This window comes from Gadus morhua, chromosome 4 (genome assembly GCF_902167405.1).
Source record: "Gadus morhua chromosome 4, gadMor3.0, whole genome shotgun sequence".
NCBI lineage: Eukaryota > Metazoa > Chordata > Actinopteri > Gadiformes > Gadidae > Gadus > Gadus morhua.
The window spans coordinates 40361201-40389108 of record NC_044051.1 but is presented as its reverse complement, the minus strand read 5'-3'; the positions used below and the strand labels follow the sequence as shown (position 1 = coordinate 40389108).

Genomic DNA, 27908 nt, shown 5'->3' with positions numbered 1-27908 from the left:
ACTGGATCCCTTTGTGCAAATAATGTATTAAAACCTTTACTTTCTCTCTGTCTTTGTTTTCTTCACTCAAGAAGACGGCAGTGACATTAGAGACCGCAGCACGCAGCGCGGCGCCACCTCGGAGAGTCTGGGTGTGGACGCCCCTGGCTCCTCCCGCATGGCCAGTCACAGCAAGGAGCTGAAGATCCTGAGCGTCCACGGACAAGGGGAGGGCCCACTGGCGGTGGACTGCCTTGACACCCTCCTCGTTAAGTCAGAACCGGAGGCCTTGAGCTCGCTGTCCGCTAACCACAGCGTGGCCAAGAGCCTGAACTGCAGCGTACGGCTCGTCCGCCTTGAGGAGCTGACTGGGCATCAGGGCGGCCGCAAGGGCCGGCCCGGTGTCTTGTGTGGAAAGGTTATTCCCAACGATGCCAATATGATCGTCCACATGAGGAACCACGCGGACGAGAAGCCGTACGGGTGCGACCAATGCATGAGGCGCTTCAAATGGCAATGCTCCCTGACGGTCCACATGAGGACTCACTCTGGGGAGAAGCCCTACAAGTGTGACCAATGCACGATGCGCTACCGTAAGAAATGTCACCTGAAGCGCCACATGATGACTCACTCCGGGGAGCAGCCCTACAAGTGTGACCAATGCAAGAAGCGCTTCGGTCGGAAAGGCAACCTGAAGATCCACATGAGGACTCACTCTGGGGAGAAGCCCTACAAGTGTGACCAATGCACGAAGCGCTACATGCAGCAATGCGACCTGAAGAACCACATGAAGACTCATTCCGACGAGAATCCCTACGAGTGTGACCAATGCAGGATGAGCTTCAGTGTGACAAGGGACCTGAAGCTCCACGTGATGACTCACACCGGGGAGAATCCCTACGAGTGTGACCAATGCAGGAAGCAATTTTTTTCGAAAAACCAACTGATGATCCATATGAGGACTCACTCCGACGAGAGGCCCTACATGTGTGACCAATGCACGACGCGCTTCAAAGATCGTTGCAGCCTGAAGCGCCACATGATGACTCACTCCAGCGAGAAGCCCTACAAGTGTGACCAATGCACGAAGCGCTTCGGTCGGACATCACAGCTGAAGAGCCACCTGAAGACTCACCGCAGGGAGAAGCCCTACAAGTGTGACCAATGCACGAAGCGCTTCAGTTTGGAAACCGACCTGAAGATCCACATTAGGACTCACTCCGGGGAGAAGCCCTACAAGTGTGACCAATGCACGAAGCGCTACAGTCATTGCTCTGCCCTGAAGACCCACATGAGGACTCACCCCCGTTAAGAAGCCCTGCATGTGTGTGCAGAACAACGCTAGTTGCAGCCAGGGCTGGTGATTGCTATAAGCGAACGAGGAGATTGCCTAGAGCGACAAATGTGTTGGGGGTGCCCTCTAGTGGTGCCCTTAATTCCCACTAATCATAGAATTAGACCAAGCTAAATAAAACATGTTTATTCACCATGTTTTTTGTAAATCATTTTCCAATGTGGGGGGGGGGGGGGCACATCCATTCTTTCACTTGCTCAATGCACTGGCACAGCAGATCTATGGGCCGATAGTCATTTGGGGATAGCGATACATAGATTTGCGTGTCATTAGCATAGCAATGATGGTCAATATTGCTATTTTGCATGATTTGCCCTAGAGCATGTAGATGTTGAATAAAGAGGGTCCTAAAATCGAACCTTGTGGGACTCCACATGTCACGTTGGTTGATTCTGATACAAAGTCTTAAATGGAAAAAAGTAGTTCCTATTTTGTAGGCAGGACCTGAACCAATTTAAAACTGTGCCTGAAAGCCCCACCCAGTTTTCTAACCTGTCCAGAAGTAAAGTATGGTCTACAGCAGGGATGGGCAACTGGCGGCCCGCGGGTTGCATGCGGCCCGCATCCTCACTCAGTGCGGCCCGCATCCTCACTCAGTCAGGCCCGCACATAATAAAAAAATAAATAATAATAATAATAATGATTGATCGAGTTATAGAAAACTCGGTCAAGAAAGATGAGAAGAATTCATAGAATTCGAAGGCAAACCCATGCGTCTAGATATCAGTCATTGAAGATATCCACTTAAGTCGCCACTACAACTACTACAACTGCTTGTTGGGTTTGAGTTCATTGATTTATTGCACTTAATGTTGGGCCACTGTTTTTCAGTTTTTTTACTTCATTGAATGATGATGTATGTGAGCCCTTTGCACTGATAAAAATACTGACCATTCATGTGGCTGTTTGAGAATGGAAAACATGCAATGAATGTATGTTGGTTCAATTAACATACCGTAGATAGGTTTTGATTCTGGATGATTTTTTAGGTAGTGGCCATCCCCAAGATGCACCAGAATACAGGAAATCTACCAAATTCAAAATTGTGTAGCTTCTCTCAGCTCACGTTTAGTTGAAGTGTGCAGTCATGTGGCCCTCCGATGGTTATGATGAAAAATGTGGCCCTCTTTATCATGAAAGTTGCCCATCCGTGCCTTAGAGGGTTTACTCTCCTTTTCCACACTGAGACCACCAGCATGGAAACATGTAATGACTTATCTAAAAGCAACAGGTTTATTTGACATATAATTGTATCTGTTTTCTATTTATATGATTTTGTTTATTTACTTTAGTTCTTTTGCATAGTTTATAACGTATAACCTCCATCGAAGCTCTAAACCAAACAGTAGGTGGCGGTAATGCACCCTATTGGTTTGCCAGCCGCCAAATAAACTCAAAAGAAGGAGATTCTGGCTCGACCGCCCATGAGAAAATGAGCTACGACCGTGTGAGTGGCGTGCCACATTCTTCCCTTGAGAGACATCATGGCTCGCAAACGAGCGAAGCATCGCAGTTGCTCAGTGTTTGGATGTACAAATTAACCCAAGTCTATTTTTAATTCCTTCATCCAAGCCTCTGTAGAAGCAGTGGGTTAATTGCATTGTCACTGGAAATGCGCCAGTCTGCGCAAAACATTTCACTGACCACTGCCTCCTCAACTTGGGCCAATGCAGAGCTAGACTTGCTCAATGTCGGAAAAGCAAGTCTAGCTCAGTAACAAACCTCCTTGGCTCAGCTACAAACCTCGAAAAAGTAAGTCCATTCACGCTATAGCATTGTGTTGCTTTACTGTATGTGGTTACCTTGTTACCCTTATTATGTAGCTGTAGCATTAGCTCTACAGCTAACAGCCCAGTTACTGTCGCTAATGTAAAGGTAGATGGCATCAGGTATGTGTGTAAATACACACACTGTAACGCGAGTGTTGTACACTTCTTTGTTATTTGGATCACCGATCACCTGAATGAGTATTTACCTCTGCAAGCCAGGGAGCTCATCACACGAGAATCTAAGCAAGCATGGGGCATCACACGAGAATGGGCACAATTCAACAAAGGGGGTACAGTCGCTGATCTCTGCTGCTTGGATACCAAGGGAATGCGATGTTTTACAATGTCTGCTCACCATACAACAAACGAATACAACTGTATTTTACCGGCCACTGGACCGCAGTAGTTCTAGCATTTTACTGATGAGGTGATAATTATGGCCGGTTAACTCTTCCTAAATGCATAGCCCACTCATGTTTTCCCCTTCACGCCTGATTCAAATCAAAGGGTTATTAGCAGTTATTAGCATCAGAGCTTGATGTCATTGTATTGAGATGATGAAATTAACTTGTAAGATGTATGAACGTTAAAATATGTAAACAAATAAATCATGTGATATATTTTCATATATATCATTTTATAATAAAGTATTAGGCTAATCTAATTCACCAAACATGCTTATCTTATATCTTCTTATAACTTGCACCTGGAATACATACAAAGTAATACATTGAGTACTTATTTGACCTTGTCTCTACACAGGACATTACATCAAGTGCTTCCATTCAGCAGCTCAAGGGATGTTGCCTGCCAGACAGACCACCTGGTAACGCATACTGTAGGCACACAGCTATCCTTAAAGACTTTGCAGCCCCATTTTACAAGTGAAGGTATGTACTTTCCACATTGAGTCTTTTTTTTCTTTGATGTAGTAGATTCTAGAAAGCATAGATTCTAGGCTGATGCTAGATTCTACCTGCGCTAATAAGCCTGGTCCTCGGTGGAAAAGCATCATGACCAGACCTCTGATAAAACACGAGTCAAACTTGGGAGTTGCATTTCAAAGATGGAATCAGTCAAGTACCCAGAAGGGTTAAAAATGTTGAATGTATTCAACATTTAACACAGCTGATCAGCTTACAAGGAAGAAAACGTTGTCGCTTTTTATTGTCAAAATAGAATATTTGCGCTTGTCTCGCATGTCATGTTGTAATGTGCTCAGATCATTTTGCGCTGGTGTACGTTGAGTTTCCTTCACCTGGTCACCGGCTTAAGCTTTGAGTCTAGGGAGGAGGGTGCTGGAGGAGACGTCCCTCTCCAAAACCGTGAATCTGTCTGCAGGACACATTTTAAACCCACTGTGTCAATGTTACAGACACATATATTTCAAGAGTTGCTGTTACGTGTACAAATACACAATGCCTCCCTTTATGCAAATAATGTATCAAAACAATTACTGTGTTCTTTTTTTCTCCTGTCTGCGGATCACAGTGTGGTTAAGAGCCTGGAGCGCGGCGAGCGGCTGAGTGTGCAGGTTAGATATCATCTTCGCATTCACCATCCAAATGAGTGGCTTCCTCTGTTACAACTCCAGCAGCACACACCCTTAGAAAGCACACACCTTTATGATTCAATGTGTCATAAGTGGGGATTAACAACTATTCTGTGCAAATGAAAGAATACGTCTTGTTTGTCTCTTATTTGTAAAGCAGCAAACCCCAGACACCATTTCAATCAAGGTTGAAGAGGATATTGGTGGAGGCATTCCCGCTGTAGGTTAGTAATACACATTGCATCCATGCAAGCAAACGACCTGGATCAACTGAGAATGTACTCGATTCTACCTGCGCTAAAAAGCCTGGTCCTCTTTTGAAAAGCATCATGACCAGAGCCCTGCTAAAGCACGAGGACTACTTGTACAGTTTACAGTAGAATTATTTTCATCTTCTTCATGGCAGACAGGTGTCAGGAATGCTGAATCAGCTCTGACTCCCATTATAACTACAGTATTGGTAAAACATGTGATGAGGCAACAACAGATGACCTGGGTTGTGTCTTTATGACCTCCCCACATCCTTAAAAGGTGGAGACGTAGTGGTGCCTTCTCAACTGGAGCCTTTAGACCTTGATCACCCAAAGGGGGACAAGGAAAATGCATAATCAACTAAAAGAAGTAAGAAAGAATGTAAAAATATAATTCTTCCAATACACACACATCCAGTATGTACAAAGTACATACTGGATCCCTTTGTGCAAATAATGAATTAATACCATTATTTTTGCTTTCCTCTCTGAAGAAGACGGCATTGACATCAGAGACTGCAGCACGCAGCGCGGCGCCACCTCGGAGAGTCTGCGTGTTGACGCCCCTGGCTCCTCCCACATGTCAAGTAACAGCGGGGAGCTGCGGATCCTGGGCGTCTACGGACAAGGGGAGGGCTCACTGGCGGTGGACGGCCATGACACCCTCTTTGCCGCGTCAGAACTGGAGGCCTTGAGCTCGCTGTCCGCTGACCACAGCGTGGCCAAGAGCCTGAACTGCAGCGTGAGGCTCGTCCACCTTGAGGAGCTGACTGGGCATCGGGGCGGCCGCAAGGGCCGGCCCGGTGTCTTGGGTGGCAAGGTTATTCCCAACAATGCCAATATGATCCACACCCACGAGGAGCCGTACGTGTGCGACCAATGCATGATGTGCTTCAGTCGAAAAGGCTACCTGAAGGTCCACATGAGGACTCACTCCGGGGAGAAGCCGTTCAGGTGTGACCAATGCACGAAGCGCTTCAGTCAGAGCGGGTCCCTGAAGGTCCACATGAGGACTCACTCCGGGGAGAAGCCGTACAAGTGTGCCCACTGCATCAAGTGCTTCAGTCAGAACGGGGCGCTGAAGGTCCACATGAGGACTCACTCCGGGGAGAAGCCCTACAAGTGTGACCAATGCACGATGAGCTTCAGTCTGAAAAGCCACATGAAGGGCCACATGAGGACCCACTCCGGGGAAAATCCCTATAAGTGTGACCAATGCACGATGCGATTCAGAAAGGAAAGCTCCCTGAAGATCCACATGTGGACTCACGCTGGGGAGAAGCCCTACAGGTGTGACCAATGCACGATGCGCTTCAAAAAGAAAAGCCACCTGAAGATCCACCTAATGATTCACTCCGGGGACAAGCCCTACAAGTGTGACCAATGCACGAAGCGCTACACTCATATTTCCGCCCTGAAGACACACATGAGGACTCACTCCGGGGAGACGCCCTACAAGTGTGACCAATGCACGAAGCGCTTCAGTCTGAAAGGCACCCTGAACAGACACATAACGACTCACTCCGGGGAGAAGCCCTACAAGTGTGACCAATGCACGAAGCGCTTCGGAGAGAAATCCAAGCTGAAGCGTCACATGAGGACTCACTCCGGCGGGAAGCCGTACGGGTGCGACCAATACATGAAGAGCTCAGTGGTCGAGCAAGAACATTTTCAGTGGGATGGCCAGGGTGAGCACAGAGATTATTTTGGGGTTGCACATACATTTTAACATGATATAAGGCATCTTGAAACGGAGGGATTATTTAAGGCCTGTACACCCTGTCACTCTACATCATAATTCTAATTCAGACAGTGGTGGAATTGTCAAATACACTTTTGCTATATCAATTTCTTGCTGTTACTCATGAGTTGATTCTTATTATATATCCAAAAACATCTTGAGAGACTCGACAGTTTTGTATTAATTTTTAAAACGAAAGTGAGAATATAATTTCTGACTCATTTCAAATGCGTGAGGCCTTGTGTGTGTATAGATTGATCTCAGATTCAAAGACACCAAGTGCAGGTTAGTTTCAGCTTTTCAGGTCTGTTTAAAATAACCCAGCAACACGACCTTCTGATCTAACACTGTAAAAGTAAAAAGTAAAAATTCTGTGCTTTATCAGAAAATTAATTACATCATTATAAAAAACATCTTCTTTTAAAGGTCCCATGGCATGAAAATGTCACTTTGAGGTTTTCTACCATTAATGACTCCCCCCAGTAGCTAGAAATGGCGTTAGGTCCCTGCAAACCGCCGCGATAACCGCCGCGCTGTCGGATGGTTCAGTGCGGCGGTGTGAAGGGCCAGGCGTCTTTAAAAGCGGCTGCTGCTGCTGCCGAAAGTTTCAACACAGGGAAAGCTGAGCTGTTGGGCATAATCTGTGCGCGTTCACGTGGGCGGCAATCCCTTCCTTGTCCAACAGCCTTTTTTGTAACTGCCTCCCCTCTGCCGCTAGCCTGGCACCGGCCACCTACCTACTTCCGCTTAATTTTCATTTCACTTCAGTACTAGGTCTAGGTCTGCTTAATATAAATGCATTCCATGTTAACCAGATTTCTGGCGGTCCAATCAGCGAACAGAGGGAGTGGCTGAGAACGATGACGTCTAGGTCGAGCGCCAGTTTCAGTTGTAGTCAGAGGAAGACAATTGAGAAGGATACGAGAGAAGCTATTCGGTCTGTTGTGGGATCGCTGCCGAAAATCGATCAATTAAAGCCGGAGCAAGAACTAGCTTTGCAGAGTTTTGTTGCTGGCCATGATGTTGTGGCGCGTCTCCCCACCGGGTTCGGGAAAAGTTAGATTTTCCAGCTGGCTCCGTTAGTGGTGAAGGAGCCGGTCACGACCAAACGCTATGCGATTGGTTATGGCCGATCCAGAGTGGCACTGGGCAGATCCAATCATTTTAAAACTTCTACAGACACCCGCCTCCAAGTGAGAGAACGTTTGTCAATTGAGCAGTTCCAGACCTTCTGTACAAATGAAATGAAGTACGATGGTCTGGTAGGACCAGGCTACTCTGCCGCCCTTCCCTCATTGAAATGAATGGAGGCGGCGAGTTGCCGCGCGGCGGTGGGAAACCGGCTTTGGGTGTAAAACGAGCACTAGGTGTCCTACTCCGCCTTTTTGGCCCCATATGTCGTCATAAGGGGCCAGGTTACCGCCCCTTCTTTGCTTTGCCCGCCCGGAGAATGCGGCCCGACAATGGTCTACGACCGTTGTACACTTCTTTGTTGTTTGGATAACCGTTCTGCTGTTGGTGTTGTGGCGCATAACACATCAGGGTCTCTGACATCTCTGGTCTTTCCACAACGAGACTCGTAGTGGGGGCTATCTCAGCCATGGTTGAGAAGGAATTGGGGGGGGGGGGGGGGAGCTTTGGCTTTGACTCCCTGAAGTACATGAACCACGACATGGAGGAGAAAGGGGATTGTTGCCCCGCTACCCGCTGACGTGGCAACACCGTCTCGGAAGCGGGCAGCGCCGGGGCACCAACGAGCCGCGGTTGTGTTGCCTCGTAGCGGCGGGCAGCAGGGCTCCAGCGGGAGACAATGGGCCGACGGAAGGTGCTTGATCCCTCTCCCAAACTGTGAATCTGTCTGCAGGACACATTTTAAACCCTCTGGGTCAATGTTATATACGCGTACATTTAAAGAGTTCCTTTCACGTGTACAAATGCACAGAGTGCTTTATGCAAAGAGTGTATCAATTACTTTCTGTAAAAAAAAAAAATCTCCCTCTGCAGAAGTCTGCGATGCCTTTGGAGACCGTAGCACGCAGCGCAGCGCCACCTCGGAGAGTCTGGGTGTGGACGCCCCTGGCTCCTCCCACCTGGCAAGTCACAGGGAGGAGCTGAAGATTGTGATCGTCCACGAAGAAGGGGACGGTCAACTGGTGGTGGACGGCCATGACACCCTCTTCACCGCGTCCGAAGTGGAGGCCCTGAACTCGCTGTCTGCGGACCACAGCGCGGCGAAGAGCCTGGAGCGCGGCGAGCGGCTGTTCTGCCGCGAGGAGCTGAGTGTGCAGGTTGTAAATCATCTTCTTATTCATCACCCAAAAGAGAGGCTTCCTCTGTTACAATTCCAGCACACACCCATAGAAAGCACACACCTTTGTGATTCGATATGTCATTAGTGGGGATTCACAACTAATCTTTGCAAATGAAAGAATATGTCTTGTGTCTTTTTTCTTCTTTATGTGGAAAGCAGCAGACCCCAGACACCATTTCAATCAAGGTTGAAGAGGATATTGGTGGAGACTGGCCCGCTGGAGGTTAGTAATACACATTGCATCTATGCAAGCAAACGACCCAGATCAGCTGAGAATGTACTTGATTCTGCCTGTGCTAAAAAGCCTGGTCCTCTTTTGAGAAGCATCATGACCAAAGCCCTGCTAAAACACGAGGACTACTTATGCAGTTCATAGTTAGAATGATTTACATCTTCTTCATGGCAAACGGGTGTCAGGAATGATGAATCTGCTCTGACTCCCATTATAACTACAGTATTGGTAAAACGGGTGATAGGAAACAACAGATGACCTGGGTTGTGTCTTTATGACCTCCCCACATCCTTAAAAGGCGGAGACGTATCGGTGCCTTCTCAGCTTGAACCTTTGACCCTTGATCACCCAAAGGGGGACAAGGAACATTCATAATCAACAAATAGAAGTTAGAAAGAAAGAATGTCAAAATATAATTCTTCCAATCCACACACAAGTATGTACATAGTACATACTGGATCCCTTTCTGCAAATAATGAATTAAAACCTTTACTTTCTCTCTGTCTTTGTTTTCCTCTCTGCAGAAGACGTCACTGACATCATAGACTGCAGCACGCAGCGCGGCGCCACCTCGGAGAGTCTGCGTGTGGACGCCCCTGGCTCCTCCTGCATGTCAAGTCACAACGGGGAGCTGCGCATCCTAAGCGTCTACGGACAAGGGGAGGACCCACTGGCGGTGGACGGCCATGACACCCTCTTTTCCGCGTCAGAACTGGAGGCCTTGAGCTCGCTGTCCGCTGACCACAGCGTGGCCAAGAGCCTGAACTGCAGCGTGCGGCTCGTCCGCCTTGAGGAGCTGACTGGGCATCAGGGCGGCCGCAAGGGCCGGCCCGGTGTCTTGGGTGGCAAGGTTATTCCCAACGATGCCAATATGATCGTCAACATGAGTACCAACACCAACGAGAAGCCGCACAGGTGCGCCCAATGCATGATGCTCTTCCAATGGAAAAGCGACCTGAAGATCCACATGAGGACTCACACCGGTGAGAAGCCCTACAAGTGTGACCAATGCACGAAGCGCTTCAGTCGGACAGGCACCCTGAAGATCCACATGAGGACTCACTCAGGGGAGAAGCCCTACAAGTGTGACCAATGCACGATGCGCTTCCGTCATGGCTCCGCCCTGAAGTTCCACATGAGGACTCACACCGGTGAGAAGCCCTACAGGTGTGACCAATGCACGATGCGCTTCATTCGGAAAGACGCCCTGACGTTCCACCTGAGGACTCACTCTGGGGAGAAGCCCTGCGTGTGTCTGCAGTGCAACGCATGCTACAGCAGCCCAAGCAGTTTGCGTTTGCACATGCTCAAGCACACGGGTAATGGGGGTGCTTTGACACAGGATAGCGCAACGTTTTGATTGACACCTTTATCCTGTATTTATTACTGCTTTAAAAAAAGATCATGATTAAACGCTTTCCAACTTTTGATTTGCTTTGTTTTTATTGCTAATAATTTATCTGTGTGATGAACTTATTTCTCGGGCATTTCTGACAGCAAAACATTTGAATACATTTTGGAGCTTGATCAGGGGAATATACAGGCAGCAAAGTTACCGAGCATACAGTCAATGAGACGATTGGTTTACATGATTCTTATAGGAAGCGTTCACATCGTGGGTAAATACAAAGGTGAGGAGGAGTGGCTATCGTAGAGTGTAGGATTGGCCAGCGGAGAGACCAAGTTAAATTGCAATACACAATATGGGTGAAGTGGACATGGCTGCAAGTCAGTTAAAGGAATCTAACCAAACAGTTGCAAATAAACCATCACAACAACTTTCAATTAGAGAGGATGGAAGGTATCTCTAGAATGTATAGATATTCCTTTCAATTGACTAATTACATAAACAGGGTTTATATAATAAAAGTACCCTGATACTTGCCATTGTTAAACGATTATGGAAGCTTTAGGAATGTACTTGGCTAGGCTAAAACTTTTATTTTTTTTCTTTGCAGATCAAACTTTTTTTGGGGTGAAAATAAAAATCATTGAATCAAAGTCTTCTGTCTGGTTTATTTGACTCAGCTAATAAAATTGAGTGTACAAAATAATGTGTGTCTATAGTCTTATGGAAATGCTATCGTTTATATAATATATATATATATATATATATATATATTTTTTTTTTTTTTCATGTTAAAAAAAAAAAAATTGACAAGTTAAAAGTAGGAATGTCTAAGTATCAAATGCATGAACCTTTTTCCATATTAAGTCATTGTGCTGTGCTGTATTGACGTTTGAGAATGTGCTGCCGGATCTCCGCCACCAGATGGCGCCCGCGGGGGTGAAACCATGAGTTAAACGTTTAGACCAGCCCAGATTTAGGGAAAATTTAAGCTCCTCCTCGATCTGTGAGCTGCAGTCAGGGGCACTTGGGTCAGGGACTAGTGGGTCTGGGAGGAGTCGAGTCTGAGAACGAAGGAGAGGAACGAGAGAAGAATCATGCGGTTCGTTCTTGTTAAAGATTCATTCATTCGAACTGATTCGGTTGCGAACGACCCATCACTGATGTAACCGATTGTGTGGATATCGACAGCAGTCGAAGGACGACACCGCTACACAGGACTCAACGTCTGAACATCTGGATCAGTACCAACTCTCCTCGGCGAAGCTACAAACCTCGGACAAGTAAGTCAACCCAGACTATATCATGTTGTTGGTTTACTTTATATGGTTACCTTGTTACCCTTATAATGTTGCTGTAGCATTAGCTCTCCAGCTGATAGCTTACCCTCGCTTATGCAAAGGTAGATGGCATCAGGAATGTGTGTGAACACACACAAACACACTTGTTCTGTATGTAAGTGGATAGTATTAAGTATAAAGCAGTGAGAGACGATTCATAGCACGCTTTTAATCCACTTCCGTGTCTCGTTCTTCCTCCAATCTGCTACATGCGTATTATATGAACAACTCTGGTGGCATATTGCCACTACCTGGGCAGAATGGGTATTGCACTATACCACATATTCCTCTCTTGTAGGAAATTAAACTCTGTACTGTAGCACCAGAATATCAGTACTTCAAGAGCAATCGATGTAAACTAAAACAACAGTTATAGCAATCTAGATATATAAAAGACACTTTATCTTTAGTAGTAGCATAGTAGCAAAAGTATGACAAATTATGGGCTTGTAAAACAGTATAACATTTTCAGCAAACGGGGAGAATGAACATTGGTCACATCTTTTTTCTTTTTGTGTGTGTGTGTGTGTGTGTGTGTGTGTGTGTGTGTGTGTGTGTGTGTGTGTGTGTGTGTGTGTGTGTGTGTGTGTGTGTGTGTGTGTGTGTGCTGTTTTAAGTCACATAGTCTCTGGACCACACTGGGACATGTCTCGCTCTTGGTACCCACCTAACTCCCACCTTATTCTTCATGTTTAACCTCTGTTTTTCTTTTATTCCTAGTCTGTTTTACATCATTTTGATAGGGCAATATGTAAAGCGTCTTAGAGTACCGTATTAAGCGCTATATACATTTCATTTATTATTATTATTATTATTACCCTGGGAGAGTGATTCCAGGCTTCCGAATGCGAACAGAAGAACCAACTTTAGAAGGAAGGTGGTTTTTGCAAAAATGTAATTACTTTGACCTTGTTGTCTCTACGCAGGCCAGCACATCAAGTGCCAACATTCAGCTTCTCTCAAGGGATGTTGCCTGCAAGACAGACCACCTGGGAACATGCTGTAGGCACACAGACTTTGCGGCCCAACTTTAAAAGTGAAGGTATGTAATTTCCATCTTGAGCTCATTTACTTTTGATGTAGTAGATTCTAGGCAGCATAGATTCTAGGCTGATGGTAGATTCTACCTGCGCCAAAGTGCCTGGTCCTCTGGAAAAACATCATGACCCACGCCCTGATTAAACACGACGTCAAACTTGGGAGTTGCATTTCAAAGATGGAATCAGTCGAGTCCAGAAGGGTTTCAAGACAGCTGCCAAATGAGCTGGTTTATCATCCTCAAACATCAATGAATTCAAAATGTATAAATGTTAGTTGAACAGCTTACAGGGAAGGACACGTTGTCGCTTGTTATTGTCAAAATAGAGTAATTGCGCTTGCCTCGCATATCATGTTGTGCTCAGATCATTTTGCGCTGGTGTTCGTTGAGTTTCCTCCAACTGGTCACCCGCTTGAGCTTTGAGTCTAGGGAGGAGGGTGCTGGAGGAGACGTCCCTCTCCAAAACTGTGATTCTGTGTCTGCAGTACACATTTTAAACCCTCTGTGTCAATGTTACATACACGTACATTTAAATAGTTTCTTTCACGTGTACAAATACACACTGCCTCCTTTTATGCAAATAATGTGTAAAAACAAAAAAAAATCTCCCTCTGCAGAAGACTGCGATGCCTTTGGAGACCGTAGCACGCAGTGCGGCGCCACCTCAGAGAGTCTGGGTGTGGACGCCCCTGGCTCCTCCCACCTGGCCAGTCACAGGGAGGAACTGAAGATTTTTATTGTCCACGGAAAAGGGGAGCGCCCACTGGCGGAGGACGGCCATGACACCCTCTTCACCGCGTCTGAAGTGGAGGCCCTGAACTCGCTGTCTGCGGACCACAGCGCGGCCAAGAGCCTGGAGCGCGGCGAGCGGCTGGTCTGCCACGAGGAGCTGAGTGTGCAGGTTGGAAATCATCTTCTTATTCACCCTCCAAAAGAGAGGCTTCCTCTGTTTCAACTCCAGCACACACCCTTAGAAATAAAACGCATTTATGATTCAATGTGTCGTAAGTGCGGGATTAACAACTATTCTGTGCAAATGAAAGAATACGTCTTGTGTGTGTTTCCTTCTTTATGTGGAAAGCAGCAGACCCCAGACAACATTTCAATCAAGGTTGAAGAGGATATTGGTGGAGGCTGGCCCGCCGTAGGTTAGTAATACACATTGCATCTATGCAAGCAAACGACCTGGATCAACTGAGCCCCATCGACACAGAACCGTTTTTTTGGTGAAAACGCATAATTCTTGTGCGTATGGGCACTTCTTCAAGACGGATCCATCCACTTTTCTGATACCGGGTTCCAGTGTGGATAAGATAAAAACAACCCTATGCGTTTTCGTACTAGGATCGTGTGGGCGCCTGAAACGCAAACGATGACGTCATCCCCCCCCCCACCCCACCTGGGCGATGTTAGAGTTGTGTTGAATTTGTTTTCATTTTATTTTCATTTTATTATTTGTATAGCTTTAAATAATGCCCTTGGTAAATTGAATTACCGACTGTAAATTAAAAAGCATTTCTGCTCAATCTAAAAGGTTTTGGTAACTGCTATCTCCTCCTCGACAGTATGTTTTTATTCAGCGCGCCAAAGCGTCCGCAGGCTATGCATACATGCTTCACTTTCTTTTGTGGAGAACCAGCGCCACGCAGTTGCCTTGAATATCTACTATAGCATTTCTACAGCTCGATGCGATTTTGCAGTGAGTCCGTCTTTACGGAGATATTCCTGAAACGCATCAAAGGAAAACGGAGGGGAAACTATGTTTTTTTCCCGTGTGGACGGGGCCTAAGAATATACTAGATTCTACCTGCGCTAAAAAGCCTGGTCCTCTTTATAAAAGCATCATGAACAGCGCCCTGCTAAAACACGAGTCGAACTTGGGAATTGCATTTCAAAGATGGAATCAGTCAAGAGCCCCGAAGGGTTGAAAATGGAAGAATGAATTCAAAATGTATAAATGTTAGCCGATCAGCTTAGAAGGAAGGACACTTAGTCGCTTGTTATTGTCAAAATATAATATTTACGCTTGTCTCGCATGTCATGTTGTGCTCAGATCATTTTGCGCTGGTGTTCGTTGAGTTTCCTTCACCTGGTCACCCGCTTGAGCTTTGAGTCTAGGGAGGAGGGTGTTGGAAAAGACATCCCTCTCTAAAAGTGTGAATCTGTGTCTGCAGTACACATTTTAAACCCTCTGTGTCAATGTTACATACACGTACATTTAAAGAGTTTCCTTCAGGTGTACAAATACACACTGCCTCCTTTTATGGAAATGATGTATCAAAACAATTGCTTTGTCTTTATTTACTTCCTCTGCAGAAGACTGCGATGCCTTTGGAGACCGCAGCTCGCAGCGCGGCGCTACCTCGGAGAGTCTGGGTGTGGACGCCCCTGGCTCCTCCCTCAGGTCCAGTCACAGCGAGGAGCTGAAGTTCCTGAGCGTCGACGTAAAAAGGGAGGGCCCTTTGGCGACGGACGGCTATGACACCCTCTTCACAGCGTCAGAAGTGGAGGCCCTGAACTCGCTGTCCGCTGACCACAGCGTGTCCAAGAGCCTGAACTGCAGCGTGCGGCTCGCCAACCTTGAGGAGCTGACTGGGCATCGGGGCGGCCGCAAGGGCCGGCCCGGTGTCTTGTGTGGCAAGGTTATTCCCAACAATGCCAATATGATCGTCCACATGAGGACCCACAACGACGAGAAGCCGTACAGGTGCGACCAATGCATGAAGCGCTTCCAACGGCAATGCCTCCTGAAGCGCCACATGATGACTCACTTCGCGGAGAAGCCCTACAAGTGTCATCAATGCACAAAGCGCTTCAGTTGGATAAGCTACCTGAAGCGCCACATGATGACTCACTCCGAGGAGAAGCCCTACATGTGTGACCAATGCGCGAAACGCTTCAGCCTGAAAGGCGTCCTGAAGATCCACATAAGGAGGGCTCACTCTGGGAAGAAGCCCTACAGGTGTGACCTATGCACAAAGCACTTCGAACAGCAATGGGACCTGAAGTGCCACATTAGGACTCATTTCGGCGAGAAGCCCTACCAGTGTGACAACTGCACGAAGCGCTTCAGTCGGAAAATCAACCTGATGCGTGGTCAGGGTCAGCAAATATTGGCCAAGTTACAGTGTATTTCAGAGGGGGATTCTGATGGAGAAGCAGAGGAACTGGCATGCGAGCTAGAGAGTGATGATGAGAGAGCGGATGATGGAAGTGGCGCTGTTAAAGAATCTGATTCAGGTTCAGAATCAGAACCTGAGGCGACCACATCAATGGAAGAGACATCACCATCCATGCAAGAGAAAGCACGAGATGGTACCATATGGATTGAACAACCCCCTGGCCTTTCGAGAGGCAGAGCAACAGAAGCCAATGTCATGAGAGAACCTCCAGGGCCCACACCTCGCGCCAAGGAAAATATCACAGATCCACTGAGCAGTTTACTGTGTTTGCTTGACACGGAAATGTGGGAACAGATTCTAAAGTATACTCAGGCCGAAGCTGACCGAAACAATGCTTATATGTTCAATGCGACAATGGACCAACTAAAAGCATTTGTGGGTCTCGTTTATTTGAGGGGTATTGCCGGCGGGAAAAACCTGAAACTGGAGGACTTCTGGTCTGCTGAAATGGGAAATCCTGTTTTCAAGGAAACAATGCCTCGCCAGAATTTCAGAGATATCATGCGCTATCTGCGCTTTGATGACAAGAGCACAAGGGCTGCCCGCCTTCTGGAGGATAAATTTGCCATGATATCAGAGACATTTGATCGATTTGTGAAAAACAGCACTGCTTCTTACACGCCTGGGGAGAACATAACAGTTGGTGAACAATTGTTCCCCACCAAGGCGCGCTGTCGTTTCACACAGTACATGGCAAATAAACCGGATAAATTTGGCATAAAATTCTGGGTAGCCGCTGATGTTGAAACCAAATACATGTTGAATGCCCGTCCCTATCTAGGGAAAGACAACAGTAGGCCATCTGGACAGCGCTTATCAGACAATGTTGTGCTTCGTCTGATGGAGCCATTCCTGGAGAAAGGAAGAAATGTAACGACATATGATTACTTTACCTCGTTACCGCTGGCAAACACTCTTTTGGCGCACAAAACCACCATTGTTGGCCCAATGAATAGAATCAGACGAGAGATGCCCCCGTGTACAAAGGCACAGATGGAAAGATTCTCCTCCAAGGTGCTGAGGGCTGGGGAAGCCACACTCACCATTTACCAGGGAAAACCACGCAAAAACGTCATCCTCCTCAGCACAATGCACCAGACAGTTTCAACTGACAATGGCCCCAAGAAAATGCCCGAAACTGTTGCCCACTACAACAGCACTAAATATGTTGTTGATGTTATGGACCAGATGGCACGCTTGTATTCAGTAAAGGGAGGGACCAGGCGTTGGCCTGTAGCTGTGTTCTACAACATCCTAGACCTGGCTGCAATCAATGCACACATTCTGTACAAACAGTGCATGGGCGTCCACATGACCAGAAAGAGATTTATTCTGGAGCTTGTGAAACAGCTGTGTGCGCCTCAGAGAATGGCCAGGACTGCATCATTAGTGGCAGCATCAGTGGCACGTAGGCGACTTCTGATTGAAACTCCTTCCCCACCTACCAAAAGGAAAAAGTGTCAAGTCGGCAGATGTAGTGGGAACAAAACTAGTGACGTCTGTGAGTCATGTAGGCGACTTGTCTGTGGGAAATGCACTGAGCCTTCTAAGATTATCTGCTGTGAATGTTGATTAGACTTTGCTGAAACCGAAAGATAAAAAAAAGACTGCTGTCCCGAAAGACATTTATTTTTCATCCAGTTCCTAGTTCATTCAAAGTCAGCCGCATCTTTTTTTTTTCTTTTTTTACTGACTTACTGAATGTGAATGTACTCTATACTCTAATATACTCACTATTTATTAGAGTACAAAATAAATCTTGGTTACAAAATAAATCTTGATGAAATCTGATTTCGTCAAGATTTATTTTGTAACCACCACTTGTAAAAAAATAAATAATAATTATAGAAAATTAATAATTCACCGTTGCTAAGTCTTTGGCGGACTATTTCTCTGCTGATCAACACTACGAGTGCTGGTAACAAATAAATTGTTAAAAGACACTCCATGTGAAGTTATAAGCGGGATAATGCATAGAATGTCGCCGGTCATTATCGAAAATAAGCCCCTTCAGGGCGAGGCAAGACACCTTCGCTGCTCGTCGGTGTCCTGTTTGCCCTGTCGGGGCTCAGTTTCCCGATAATGACCGGCGTTCTATACATTATCAATTACTTATTACACGGCTCTTCTCAATGCTGTAGACTGCTCCATTCAGCATGGGCCTTCCTAACATTCAGCTGTCAATCATTTTTGTTTATTACATAGCTCTTCTCAATGCAGTGTTTAACTGCCACAAATATTATTTATGTCATTGTTTATTGGTTTGTTACAAAATTTATTTTTGTACTGTTTATTTTCATGGATAATTATTTTATTTGTGTAAGAATAAGTTAAGAACTTATTTTTAACCTGTGTTGCAAGCGGGACGAATTTGACTGTAACACGTCACTCGGGAAGTAAAGGGTGAACAAGACGGTTGTGAAGTAGGAGAAGTGTGGAAGCCTCCCAAAATAAGTTTAAACCTTAAGTTTTTGCAGAGACATTTACTGTTGAATCGATTTTTTTTTTTTATTAAGTATGACATTTGTGGACCTTTTTACTTTTGATTTGCAAGATTGGATTCATTCCCTCGGTTGTGTGCAGCCAGCGAGGTAGGGTTTATTTCTGTCACGTGCATATGTGTTTACATTCTGTATTTCTGTCACGTAAAAAACTATGTCTTAAATATTACGCTGTGTATTTAACAACCCCAGCGTATTCGGTTGCTAAGCGCCGTCAACGACTTAGGCGAACTATTTCTCTGCTGATCAACGCTACGAATGATAACAAATACATTGGAAAAAGACGCACTGTGTGAAGTTATTTTTCTATTCGGCAAGTAGCCATTACTAATAATACCAATACTCTTTGGCTGGGAGGATTTGGCATCAGACAATCAAGTCATTTTAACCTGAATACATACATAGCACCAGAGCAAGTTGCTAGTACCATGGAGAGTATCAGAACGATAACCTGTTGAACCAAATGGATGTGGTAGGCTACACCACGGGATGCATCTGCAGACCACTGCCACATAAATAAAGCTAAGACGCGATATTTATTGCTTAAGATTTGCTGGTGCTGTGGCGAGGTCTTTTGTGTTTTTTGCACTCAAGTGATCGGCTGTTTTAACTTGCAATTGATATTCGGTGGAGTCAGTCTTGTTGACACAAAGTGACTTTTGGTCATTGTTGCTTTGCTTGAATTCTGGAACAATTGTTGGGAGTGCATGAGTTTTGGTCAGAATGCCTGATGTAGGCTAGATTTGGTGGAATGCGTGTTGTGAATTGAGAACAGCCAGCTCACGATGTGATACAGCGTTCAGCTTTGCAACAACATTTTTTTTCTTCTTCAATCTTGACGACTTTTGTAGTGCTGTGTGTAGCCACACGTTTGGCCCTTCTGAACTTAAACACACGGTTAATTTCCTTTCCTAGCTCCTCTTGTTTATGTTGTTAGCTTAGCCATATCATGTCACGTTGTCAACATTGGATAGATGGAGCAGATCATAGTGGGTCATACAGTCCTCTCCATTAGTATTGGAACACTGAGGCCAATTACTTTATATTTGCTGTAGACTGGAAACATTTGGGTTTGACACCAAAAGATGAATACGAGACAAGAGATACACATCTCAGCTTTTATTTCCAGGTATTTACATCTGGATCCGATAAATAACTTTGAAGATAGCATTATTTGTAAAGGAACACCACATTTTTAGGGGAGCAAAAGTATTGGAAAAGATAGATTTAAAATAAATTAAAGTAAATAAGACTTAATATTTTGTATAGGGTACTTTACTTTTACAACTTGCATCTATGAAAAAGTTTGGATCATAAATCACTAACGATCACAAATCGATCACAAAGATCTTGACAAGGTTTTATAACTTAACTTGTCTCATAAATTACAAAAAGTGTGGGGGGGGAATCTGTATCTCTCATAGAGAATATCGTCAGACAATGCCAAGGGATCGGTTCTGTCCCGAAAAATCCTCTGTACCCCCTGTACGATAAGTGCGTCGAGGTCCATGGGAACACCCACAAATGGTGGAGGGGCTAGGAAGCTGCGCACGCCGATATAAGTAGCCGATCTCCAGGTAGACTCGCTGAAAAGCTGCTCCCGACCAGGTTTGGTTGCGAGCGTAAGTCACCATGGTGATACAGCGACGCTTAAAGAGATCGACTTTCACGGTACAGCTAGTCTCGCAAAGCCAGACCAAACTACAGCAAGTAGAATGGTCTGGAGCCACGCTACCTCGAGCCGTCTATCCGTGGGGAAACTGGGCGGGCCTGTTTTTATTTCTTTAAACCAATCACAATCGTCTAGGGCGGGACTAAGCCCGGGAAGCAGCAGTTGTGTCCAGTCTTTTACTTATCGGACCGATACCGATATGTTAAAAAATGACTAACATCGGCCGATAACGATATCACTGTCGATATATCGTGCATCCCGATCCCAACCTTGAACCGTTAGACTTTATGGAGTTCATCCAGACTAAACTTTTCTGTTAGAGGTCCATGCATCACATATTGTTTGATTGCAATGTAGTATAGTAGAGCTATAAGTGGGTGAAAAAACTGCTAAGCAAAGTAAAGGTAAATCAGTTAATGAGTCTTCAGTGATGTTTAGTCAATTAACAGGTAACACTCGAAATGGAAACGGGGGGCACAAAACTGAATCTCGCCTAGGGCTACCAAAGAGCGGGAACCGACCCTGGCTGCAGAGACACAAGCAATTTGCGTGTGCAGATGCATAAGCACACGGGTAATGGGGTGACGGGACGCTTTGATTGACACCTCTATCCTGTATGTGTTGAAAAAAAAAATAGCACTATTAAACGCTTTCAGACTTTAGATTTGCTTTCTGTTTTTATTTTTAATAATTGATGTCTGTGTGACGGAGAACAACTTATTTCTTGGACGTTTACTGATGAGGAGGTAATGCTGCGTGACTTTCCAGGGACGCTTTTTAGCCCCAAAGTCACGAGCTGCAACTGGGAGTACATCGATCTGGTACGAATTCACGGGTACTGAGTTGCGGGTTTGACTGCCGTTCCAGGGCTCTTTCACGGGTAGAAGGTTGTGTAAACACGGGTTACGGGTTGCCTGAAACGCACAAATACGCCCACTTATTACTACTTATTGACGTCCTCTCACAGGTCTTCACCTAGCGCCACTTCACAGCTAGCTGCTGCTGCTATAGCGGCGTGTTCAACGCCTTGGACGTTGTTCCTGTCTGTATCCCCAACAGTAGCTGTAAGCGTTGCCAAACGGTGTGATATAGCTTTTTTCTTTTATTTGAGCCCCTTCGGTCAGTTTATTTCCTAAACCTTAGTTTTATTTTCGCGTTCATGCCCGTCTTGCTTAACCTCTGTATTAAAAGGGGTTGGTTGGGGGTCCCCCTACTATGGGGGCCCCAAGCGGCCACGGCCTATGGGTCTATATTAAGACCGCCACTGAGGCTAATGTCATTACCTAAACATGCTTATCTTATATCTTCTTACAACTTGCACCGGGAATATATACAAAGTAATACATTGAGTACTAATTTGACCTTGTTGTCTCTACGCAGGCCAGCGCATCAAGTGCTTCCATTCAGCAGCTTCTCCCAAGGGATGTTGCCTGCCAGACAGACCACCTGGAAACGTGCTGTAGGCACACAACTATCCTTAAAGACTTTGCACTTTACATGTGAAGGTATGAATTTTCCATCTTGAGTACATTTACTTTTGATGCGGTAGATTACCTGCGCTAAAAAGCCCGGTCCTGATAAAACACGAGTCAAACTTGGGAGTTAAATAATGGAGTCAGTCAAGAGCCCAGAAGGATTTCATGACAGATGCCACATGAGCTGGTTTATCATTCTCAAACATCAATGTATTCAAAATGTATACATGTTAGCTGAACATCTTACAAGGAAGGAAACTTACCCGCTTGTTATTGTCGAAATAGATTAATTGCGCTTGTCTCGCATGTCATGTTGTGCTCAGATCATTTTGCGCTGGTGTTCGTTGAGTGTCCTTCACCTGGTCACCCGCTTGAGCTTTGAGTCTAGGGTGGAGGGTGCTGGAGGAGACATCCCTCTCCAAAACTGTGAATCTGTGTCTGCAGTACACATTTTAAACCCTGTCTGTCAATGTTACATACCCATATATTTAAAGAGTTTCTTTCACGTGTACAAATACACACTTCCTCCATTTATGCAAATTATGTAACTATTTGTAACTATTACTTTGTCATTTGTTTCGCCTTCTGCAGAATACTGCGATGCCTTTGGAGACCGTAGCACGCAGCGCGGCGCCACCTCGGAGAGTCTGGGTGTGGACGCCCCTGGCTCCTCTCACATGGCCAGTCACAGGGAGGAACTGAAGATCCTGATCGTCCATGAAAAAGGGGAGGGTCAACTGGCGTTGGACGGCCATGACACCCACTTCATCGCGTCAGAAGTGGAGGCCCTGAACTCGCTGTCTGCGGACCAGAGCGTGGCCAAGAGCCTGGAGCGCGGCGAGCGACTGGTCTGCCGCGAGGAGCTGAGTGTTCAGGTTGGAAATCATCTTATTCACCATCAAAAAGAGAGGCTTCCTCTGTTACAACTCCAGCACACACCCATAGAAAGCACACACCTTCAAGATTCAATGTGTCGTTAGTGGGGTTTTACCACTATTCTTTCCAAATAAATTATTATGTATTGTGTGTGTTTCCTTCTTTATGTGGAAAGCAGCAGACCCCAGACACCATTTCAATCAAGGTTGAAGAGGATATTGGTGGAGGCATTCCCGCCGTAGGTTAGTAATACACATTGCATCCTTGCAAGCAAACGACCTGGATCAACTGAGAATGTACTTGATTCTTCCTGCGCTAAAAAGCCTGGTCCTCTTTGGAAAAGCATCATGACCAGCGTCCAGCTAAAACTAGGGTCAAACTTGGGAGTTGCATTTCAAAGATGGAATCAGTCAGGAGCCCAGAAGGGTTTCAAGACAGATGCCACATGAGCTGGTTTATCATTCTCAAACATCAATGAATTCAAAATGTATAAATGTTAACTGAACAGCTTACAGGGAAGGACACGTTCTCGCTTGTTATTGTCAAAATAGGGTAATTGCGTTTGTCTAGCATGTCATGTTGTGCTCAGATTATTTTGCGCTGGTTTTCGTTGAGTTTCCTCCATCTGGTTTGAGCTTGAGCTTTGAGTCTAGGGAGGAGGGTGCTGGAGGAGACGTCCCTCTCCAAAAATGTGAATCTGTGTCTGCAGTACACATTTTAAACCCTCTGTGTCAATGTTGCATACACATACATTGTTATAGTTTCTTTCACGTGTACAAATACACACTGCCTCCTTTTATGTAAATAATGTATTAAAACAATTACTTTCTGGCTTTTTTTTTCTCCTTCTGCAGAATACTGCGATGCTTTTGGAGACCGTAGCACGCAGCGCGGCGCCACCTCGGAGAGTCTGGGTGTGGACGCCCCTGGCTCCTCCCACATTGCCAGTCACAGGGAGGAACTGAAGATCCTTATCGTCCATGAAAAAGGGGAGGGCCCACTGGCGGTGGACGGCCATGACACCCTCTTCATCGCGTCAGAAGTGGAGGCCCTGAACTCGCTGTCTGCGGACCACAGCGCGGCCAAGAGCCTGGAGCGCGGCGAGCGGCTGGTCTGCCACGAGGAGCTGAGTGTGCAGGTTGGAGATGATCTTCTCATTCCCTATCCAAAAGAGAGGCTTCCTCTGTTACAACTCCAGCACACACCCATAGCAAGCACACACCTTTATGATTCAATGTGGCGTAAGTGGGGTTTAACAACTTTTCTGTACAAATGAAAGTCTTGTGTGTGTTACCTTCTTAATGTGGAAAGCAGCAGACACCAGACACCATTTCAATCAAGGTTGAAGAGGATATTGGTGGAGGCTGGCCCGCTGTAGGTTAGTAATACACATTGCATCTATGCAAGCAAACGACCTGGATCAAATGAGAATGTACTAGATTCTACCTGCGCTAAAAAGCCTGGTCCTCTTTTAAAATGCATCATGACCAGAGCCCTGCTAAAACACGAGGACTACTTATACAGTTCATAGTAGAATGATTCACATCTTCTTCATGGCAAACCGGTGTCAGGAATGCTGAATCAGCTCTGACTCCCATTATAACTACAGTATTGGTAAAACGGGTGATGAGGCAACAACCTTTGACCCTTACCAACCCAAGGGGACAAGGAAAGTGCATGAATCAAAAAATAAAAGTTAGAAAGAATGTCAAAATATAATTCTTCCTATACACACAAGTGTGTACAAAGAACAAACTGTATAAATAATGAATTAAAACCATTATTTTCGCTCTTTCTTTGTTTTCCTCTCTGAAGATGTCAATGACATCAGAGACTGCAGCACGCAGCGCGGCGCCACCTCGGAGAGTCTTCGTGTGGATGCCCCTGGCTCCTCCCACATGTCAAGTCACAGCGGGGAGCTGCGCATCCTGAGCGTCTACGGACAAGGGGAGGGCCCACTGGCGGTGGATGGCCATGACACTCTCTTTGCCGCGTCAGAACTGGAGGCCTTGAGCTCGCTGGCCGCTGACCACAGCGTGGCCAAGAGCCTGAACTGCAGCGTGAGGCTCGTCCGCCTTGAGGAGCTGACTGGGCATCAGGGCGGCCGCAAGGGCCGGCCCGGTGTCTTGTGTGGAAAGGTTATTCCCAACGATGCCAATATGATCGTCCACATGAGGACCCACAACGACGAGAAGCCGTACTGTTGCTACCAATGCATGAAGCGCTTCAGTCAGAAAGGCTGCCTGATCCGCCACATGATGACTCACGAAGGGGTGAAGCCCTACAAGTGTGACCAATGCATGAAGTGCTTTGGAGAGAGCTCCAAGCTGAAGCTCCACATGAGGACTCACTCTGGCGAGAAGCCTTACAAGTGTGACCAATGCACGATGCGCTTCCGTCGGAAAGACACCCTGAACCGCCACATGAGGACTCACACCGGGGAGAAGCCCTACAAGTGTGACCAATGCACGATGCACTTCAGTCATGGCTCCACCCTGAAGATCCACATGTGGACTCACACCAGCAAGAAGCTCTACAGGTGTGACCAATGCACGTTGCGCTTCAGTCATGTTTGCGCCCTGAAGATCCATATGAGGACTCACTCCGGCGAGAAGCCCTACAGGTGTGACCAATGCACGAGGAGCTTCAGTCGGAAAGGCACCCTGAAGATCCACATGAGGACTCACTCCGGGGAGAAGCCCTACAACTGTGACCAATGCACGATGCGGTTCAGTCATGGCTCTGCCCTGAAGATCCACATGAGGACTCACTCTGGCGCGAAGCCTTACAAGTGTGACCAATGCACGATGCGCTTCAGTCGGAAAGGCACCCTGAAGATCCACATGTCGACTCACACCGGCCAGAAGACCCACAGGTGTGACCAATGCACGACGCGCTTCAGTAATGTTTGTGCCCTGAAGATCCATATGAGGACTCACTCCGGCGAGAAGCCCTACAGGTGTGACCAATGCACGAGGCGCTTCAGTCAGAAAGGCACCCTGAAGATCCACATGAGGACACACTCTGGGGAGAAGCCTTATAAGTGTGACCAATGCACGAGGCGCTTCAGTCATGGCTCCGCCCTGAAGATCCACATGAGGACTCACACTGGCAAGAAGCCCTACAGGTGTGACCAATGCATGAGGCGCTTCAGTCAGAAAGGCACCCTGAAGATCCACATGAGGACACACTCCGGGGAGAAGCCTTATAAGTGTGACCAATGCACTTTGCGCTTCAGTCATGCTTGCGGCCTGAAGTTCCACATGAGGACTCACTCCGGGGAGAATCCCTACAAGTGTGACCAATGCACGTTGCGCTTCAGTCATGTTTGCGCCCTGAAGACCCATATGAGGACTCACTCCGAGGAGAAGCCCTACAAGTGTGACCGATGCACGATGAGCTTCAGTCGTGGCTACGCCTTGAAGATCCACATGTGGACTCACACCGGCCAGAAGCCCTACAGTTGTGACCAATGTACGAGGCGCTTCAGTCAGAAAGGTACCCTAAAGATCCACATGAGGACTCACTCCGGCGAGAAGCCCTACAGCTGTGACCAATGCACTTTGCGCTTCAGTCATAGCTCTGCGCTGAAGTCCCACATGAGGACTCACTCCGGGGAGAATCCCTACAAGTGTGACCAATGCACGTTGCGCTTCAGTCATGTTTGCGCCCTGAAGACCCATATGAGGACTCACTCCGAGGAGAAGCCCTACAAGTGTGACCGATGCACGATGAGCTTCAGTCGTGGCTCCGCCTTGAAGATCCACATGTGGACTCACACCGACCAGAAGCCCTACAGTTGTGACCAATGTACGAGGCGCTTCAGTCAGAAAGGTACTCTAAAGATCCACATGAGGACTCACTCCGGCGAGAAGCCCTACAGCTGTGACCAATGCACCAGGCGCTTCAGTCATAGCTCTGCGCTGAAGATCCACATGAGGACTCACTCCGGTTAGAAGCCCTGCGTGTGTCTGCAGTGCAACGCCAGCTACAGCGACCCAAGTAGTTTGCGTGTGCCCATACTCAAGCACACGGGGTAACGGGATGCTTTGTTTGAGACCTCTGACACGTAGTTATTACTGCTTAATAAAAAATATCATCATGATTAAACGCTTTCCAATTATTGATTTGATTTGTTTTCATTGCTAATAATTTATTTTTGTGATGAAGAAGTTAGTTCTCGTACACTTCGGACCGCAAATATTTGATTACATTTTAGAGCTTGATCATGGGAAGATAGAGGCAGCAAACTTACCGAGCATACATTCAATGAGACGATAGGTTTACATGATTCTTATAGGTAATGTTCACATCGTGGGTAAATACAAAGGTGAGGGTGAGTTGCTATCGTGGAGTTTAGGATTTGCCAGATGACAGACCAAGTTAAATTGCAATACACAAAATGTGTGAAGTGGACATGGCCGCAAGACAGTTAAAGGGATCTAACCAAACAGTTGCAAATGAACCATCACAACACCTTTCAATTAGAGAGGATGGAAGTTATCTCTAGGTCCAAGGAGAATGTATGGAAATCCTTTAAATTGACTAGTAATTACATAAACAGGGTTTATAAACTGCTCAAAGAAATAAGGGGAACACTTAAACAACACAATGTAACTCCAAGTCAATCACACTTCTGTGAAATCAAACTGTCCACTTAGGAAGCAACACTGATTGACAATCAATTTCACATGCTGTTTTGCATATGGAACAGGTCGAAATGATAGGCAATTAGCAAGACACCCCCAATAAAGGAGTGGTTCTGCAGGTGGTGACCACAGACCACTTCTCAGTTCCTATGCTTTCTGGCTGATGTTTTGGTCACTTTTGAATGCTGGCGGTGCTTTCACTCTAGTGGTAGCATGAGACGGAGTCTACAACCCACACAAGTGGCTCAGATAGTGCAGCTCATCCAGGATGGCACATCAATACGAGCTGTGGCAAGAAGGTTTGCTGTGTCTGACAGCGTAGTGTCCAGAGCATGGAGGCGCTACCAGGAGAAAGGGCAAGTACATCAGGAGACGTGGAGGAGGCCGTAGGAGGGTAACGACCCAGCAGCAGGACCGCTACCTCCACCTTTGTGCTAGGAGGAACAGGAGGAGTACTGCCAGAGCCCTGCAAAATGACCTCCAGCAGGCCACAAATGTGCATGTGTCTGCTCAAACGGTCAGAAACAGACTCCATGAGGCTGGTATGAGGGCCCGACGGCCACAGGTGGGGGTTGTGCTTACAGCCCAACACCGTGCAGGACGTTTGGCATTTGCCAGAGAACACCAAGATTGGCAA

The 27908-nt window shown here is 46.5% G+C and overlaps 3 protein-coding genes across 6 annotated transcripts; all 3 read left to right on the top strand.

Annotated features, from left to right (window-relative positions):
- Positions 1–418: 418 nt before the first annotated feature.
- Positions 419–10619, top strand: LOC115541765 (zinc finger protein 62). The gene is made up of 8 exons (XM_030353607.1): positions 419–1286; positions 3865–3928; positions 4594–4636; positions 4761–4878; positions 5400–6593; positions 8651–8934; positions 9117–9180; positions 9714–10619. The coding sequence occupies exons 1-8, from the start codon at positions 419–421 to the stop codon at positions 10547–10549; spliced, it is 3471 nt and encodes a 1156-aa protein (XP_030209467.1). The 3' UTR covers positions 10550–10619.
- A 908-nt stretch (positions 10620–11527) lies between these two features.
- Positions 11528–22621, top strand: LOC115541300 (piggyBac transposable element-derived protein 4). 3 transcript variants are annotated; one of them, XR_003976315.1, is made up of 6 exons: positions 11528–11820; positions 12804–12919; positions 13534–14064; positions 15233–18689; positions 21652–21776; positions 22338–22621. XR_003976315.1 is itself a non-coding variant. In XM_030352984.1 (4 exons), exons 2-4 carry the CDS (start codon positions 12844–12846, stop codon positions 17668–17670), a joined length of 3045 nt encoding a protein of 1014 aa, XP_030208844.1. In that variant the 5' UTR covers positions 11528–11820; positions 12804–12843; the 3' UTR covers positions 17671–18768. The 3 variants fall into 3 exon arrangements, 1 of the variants encoding a protein (XP_030208844.1); XR_003976316.1 differs by lacking the exon at positions 21652–21776 and having other exon boundaries at positions 22338–22615; XM_030352984.1 differs by lacking the exons at positions 21652–21776; positions 22338–22621 and having other exon boundaries at positions 15233–18768.
- A 169-nt stretch (positions 22622–22790) lies between these two features.
- On the top strand, positions 22791–26754 carry LOC115541304 (zinc finger protein 431). Of its 2 annotated transcripts, XM_030352988.1 has the most exons (3): positions 22791–22864; positions 23477–25885; positions 26222–26754. In XM_030352988.1, the coding sequence occupies exons 2-3, from the start codon at positions 24521–24523 to the stop codon at positions 26576–26578; spliced, it is 1722 nt and encodes a 573-aa protein (XP_030208848.1). In that variant the 5' UTR covers positions 22791–22864; positions 23477–24520; the 3' UTR covers positions 26579–26754. The 2 variants fall into 2 exon arrangements, with proteins under 2 accessions (XP_030208848.1, XP_030208847.1); XM_030352987.1 differs by having other exon boundaries at positions 22792–22864; positions 23477–26754.
- Positions 26755–27908: the final 1154 nt, after the last annotated feature.

What these genes read in the sequence shown, in the direction of transcription:
- LOC115541765 (XM_030353607.1), top strand. Translation starts at nt 419, where the DNA reads ATGATCGTCCACATGAGGAACCACGCGGACGAGAAGCCGTACGGGTGC. An exon ending in CCACATGAGGACTCACCCCC is followed by an intron (nt 1,287 to 3,864) that starts GTTAAGAAGCCC and finishes GTCTCTACACAG; the next exon opens with GACATTACATCAAGTGCTTC. An exon ending in TTTTCAGTGGGATGGCCAGG is followed by an intron (nt 6,594 to 8,650) that starts GTGAGCACAGAG and finishes CTCCCTCTGCAG; the next exon opens with AAGTCTGCGATGCCTTTGGA.
- LOC115541300 (XM_030352984.1), top strand. Translation starts at nt 12,844, where the DNA reads ATGTTGCCTGCAAGACAGACCACCTGGGAACATGCTGTAGGCACACAG. An exon ending in GCCCAACTTTAAAAGTGAAG is followed by an intron (nt 12,920 to 13,533) that starts GTATGTAATTTC and finishes CTCCCTCTGCAG; the next exon opens with AAGACTGCGATGCCTTTGGA. An exon ending in TGGAGGCTGGCCCGCCGTAG is followed by an intron (nt 14,065 to 15,232) that starts GTTAGTAATACA and finishes CTTCCTCTGCAG; the next exon opens with AAGACTGCGATGCCTTTGGA.
- LOC115541304 (XM_030352987.1), top strand. Translation starts at nt 24,521, where the DNA reads ATGTCAAGTCACAGCGGGGAGCTGCGCATCCTGAGCGTCTACGGACAA.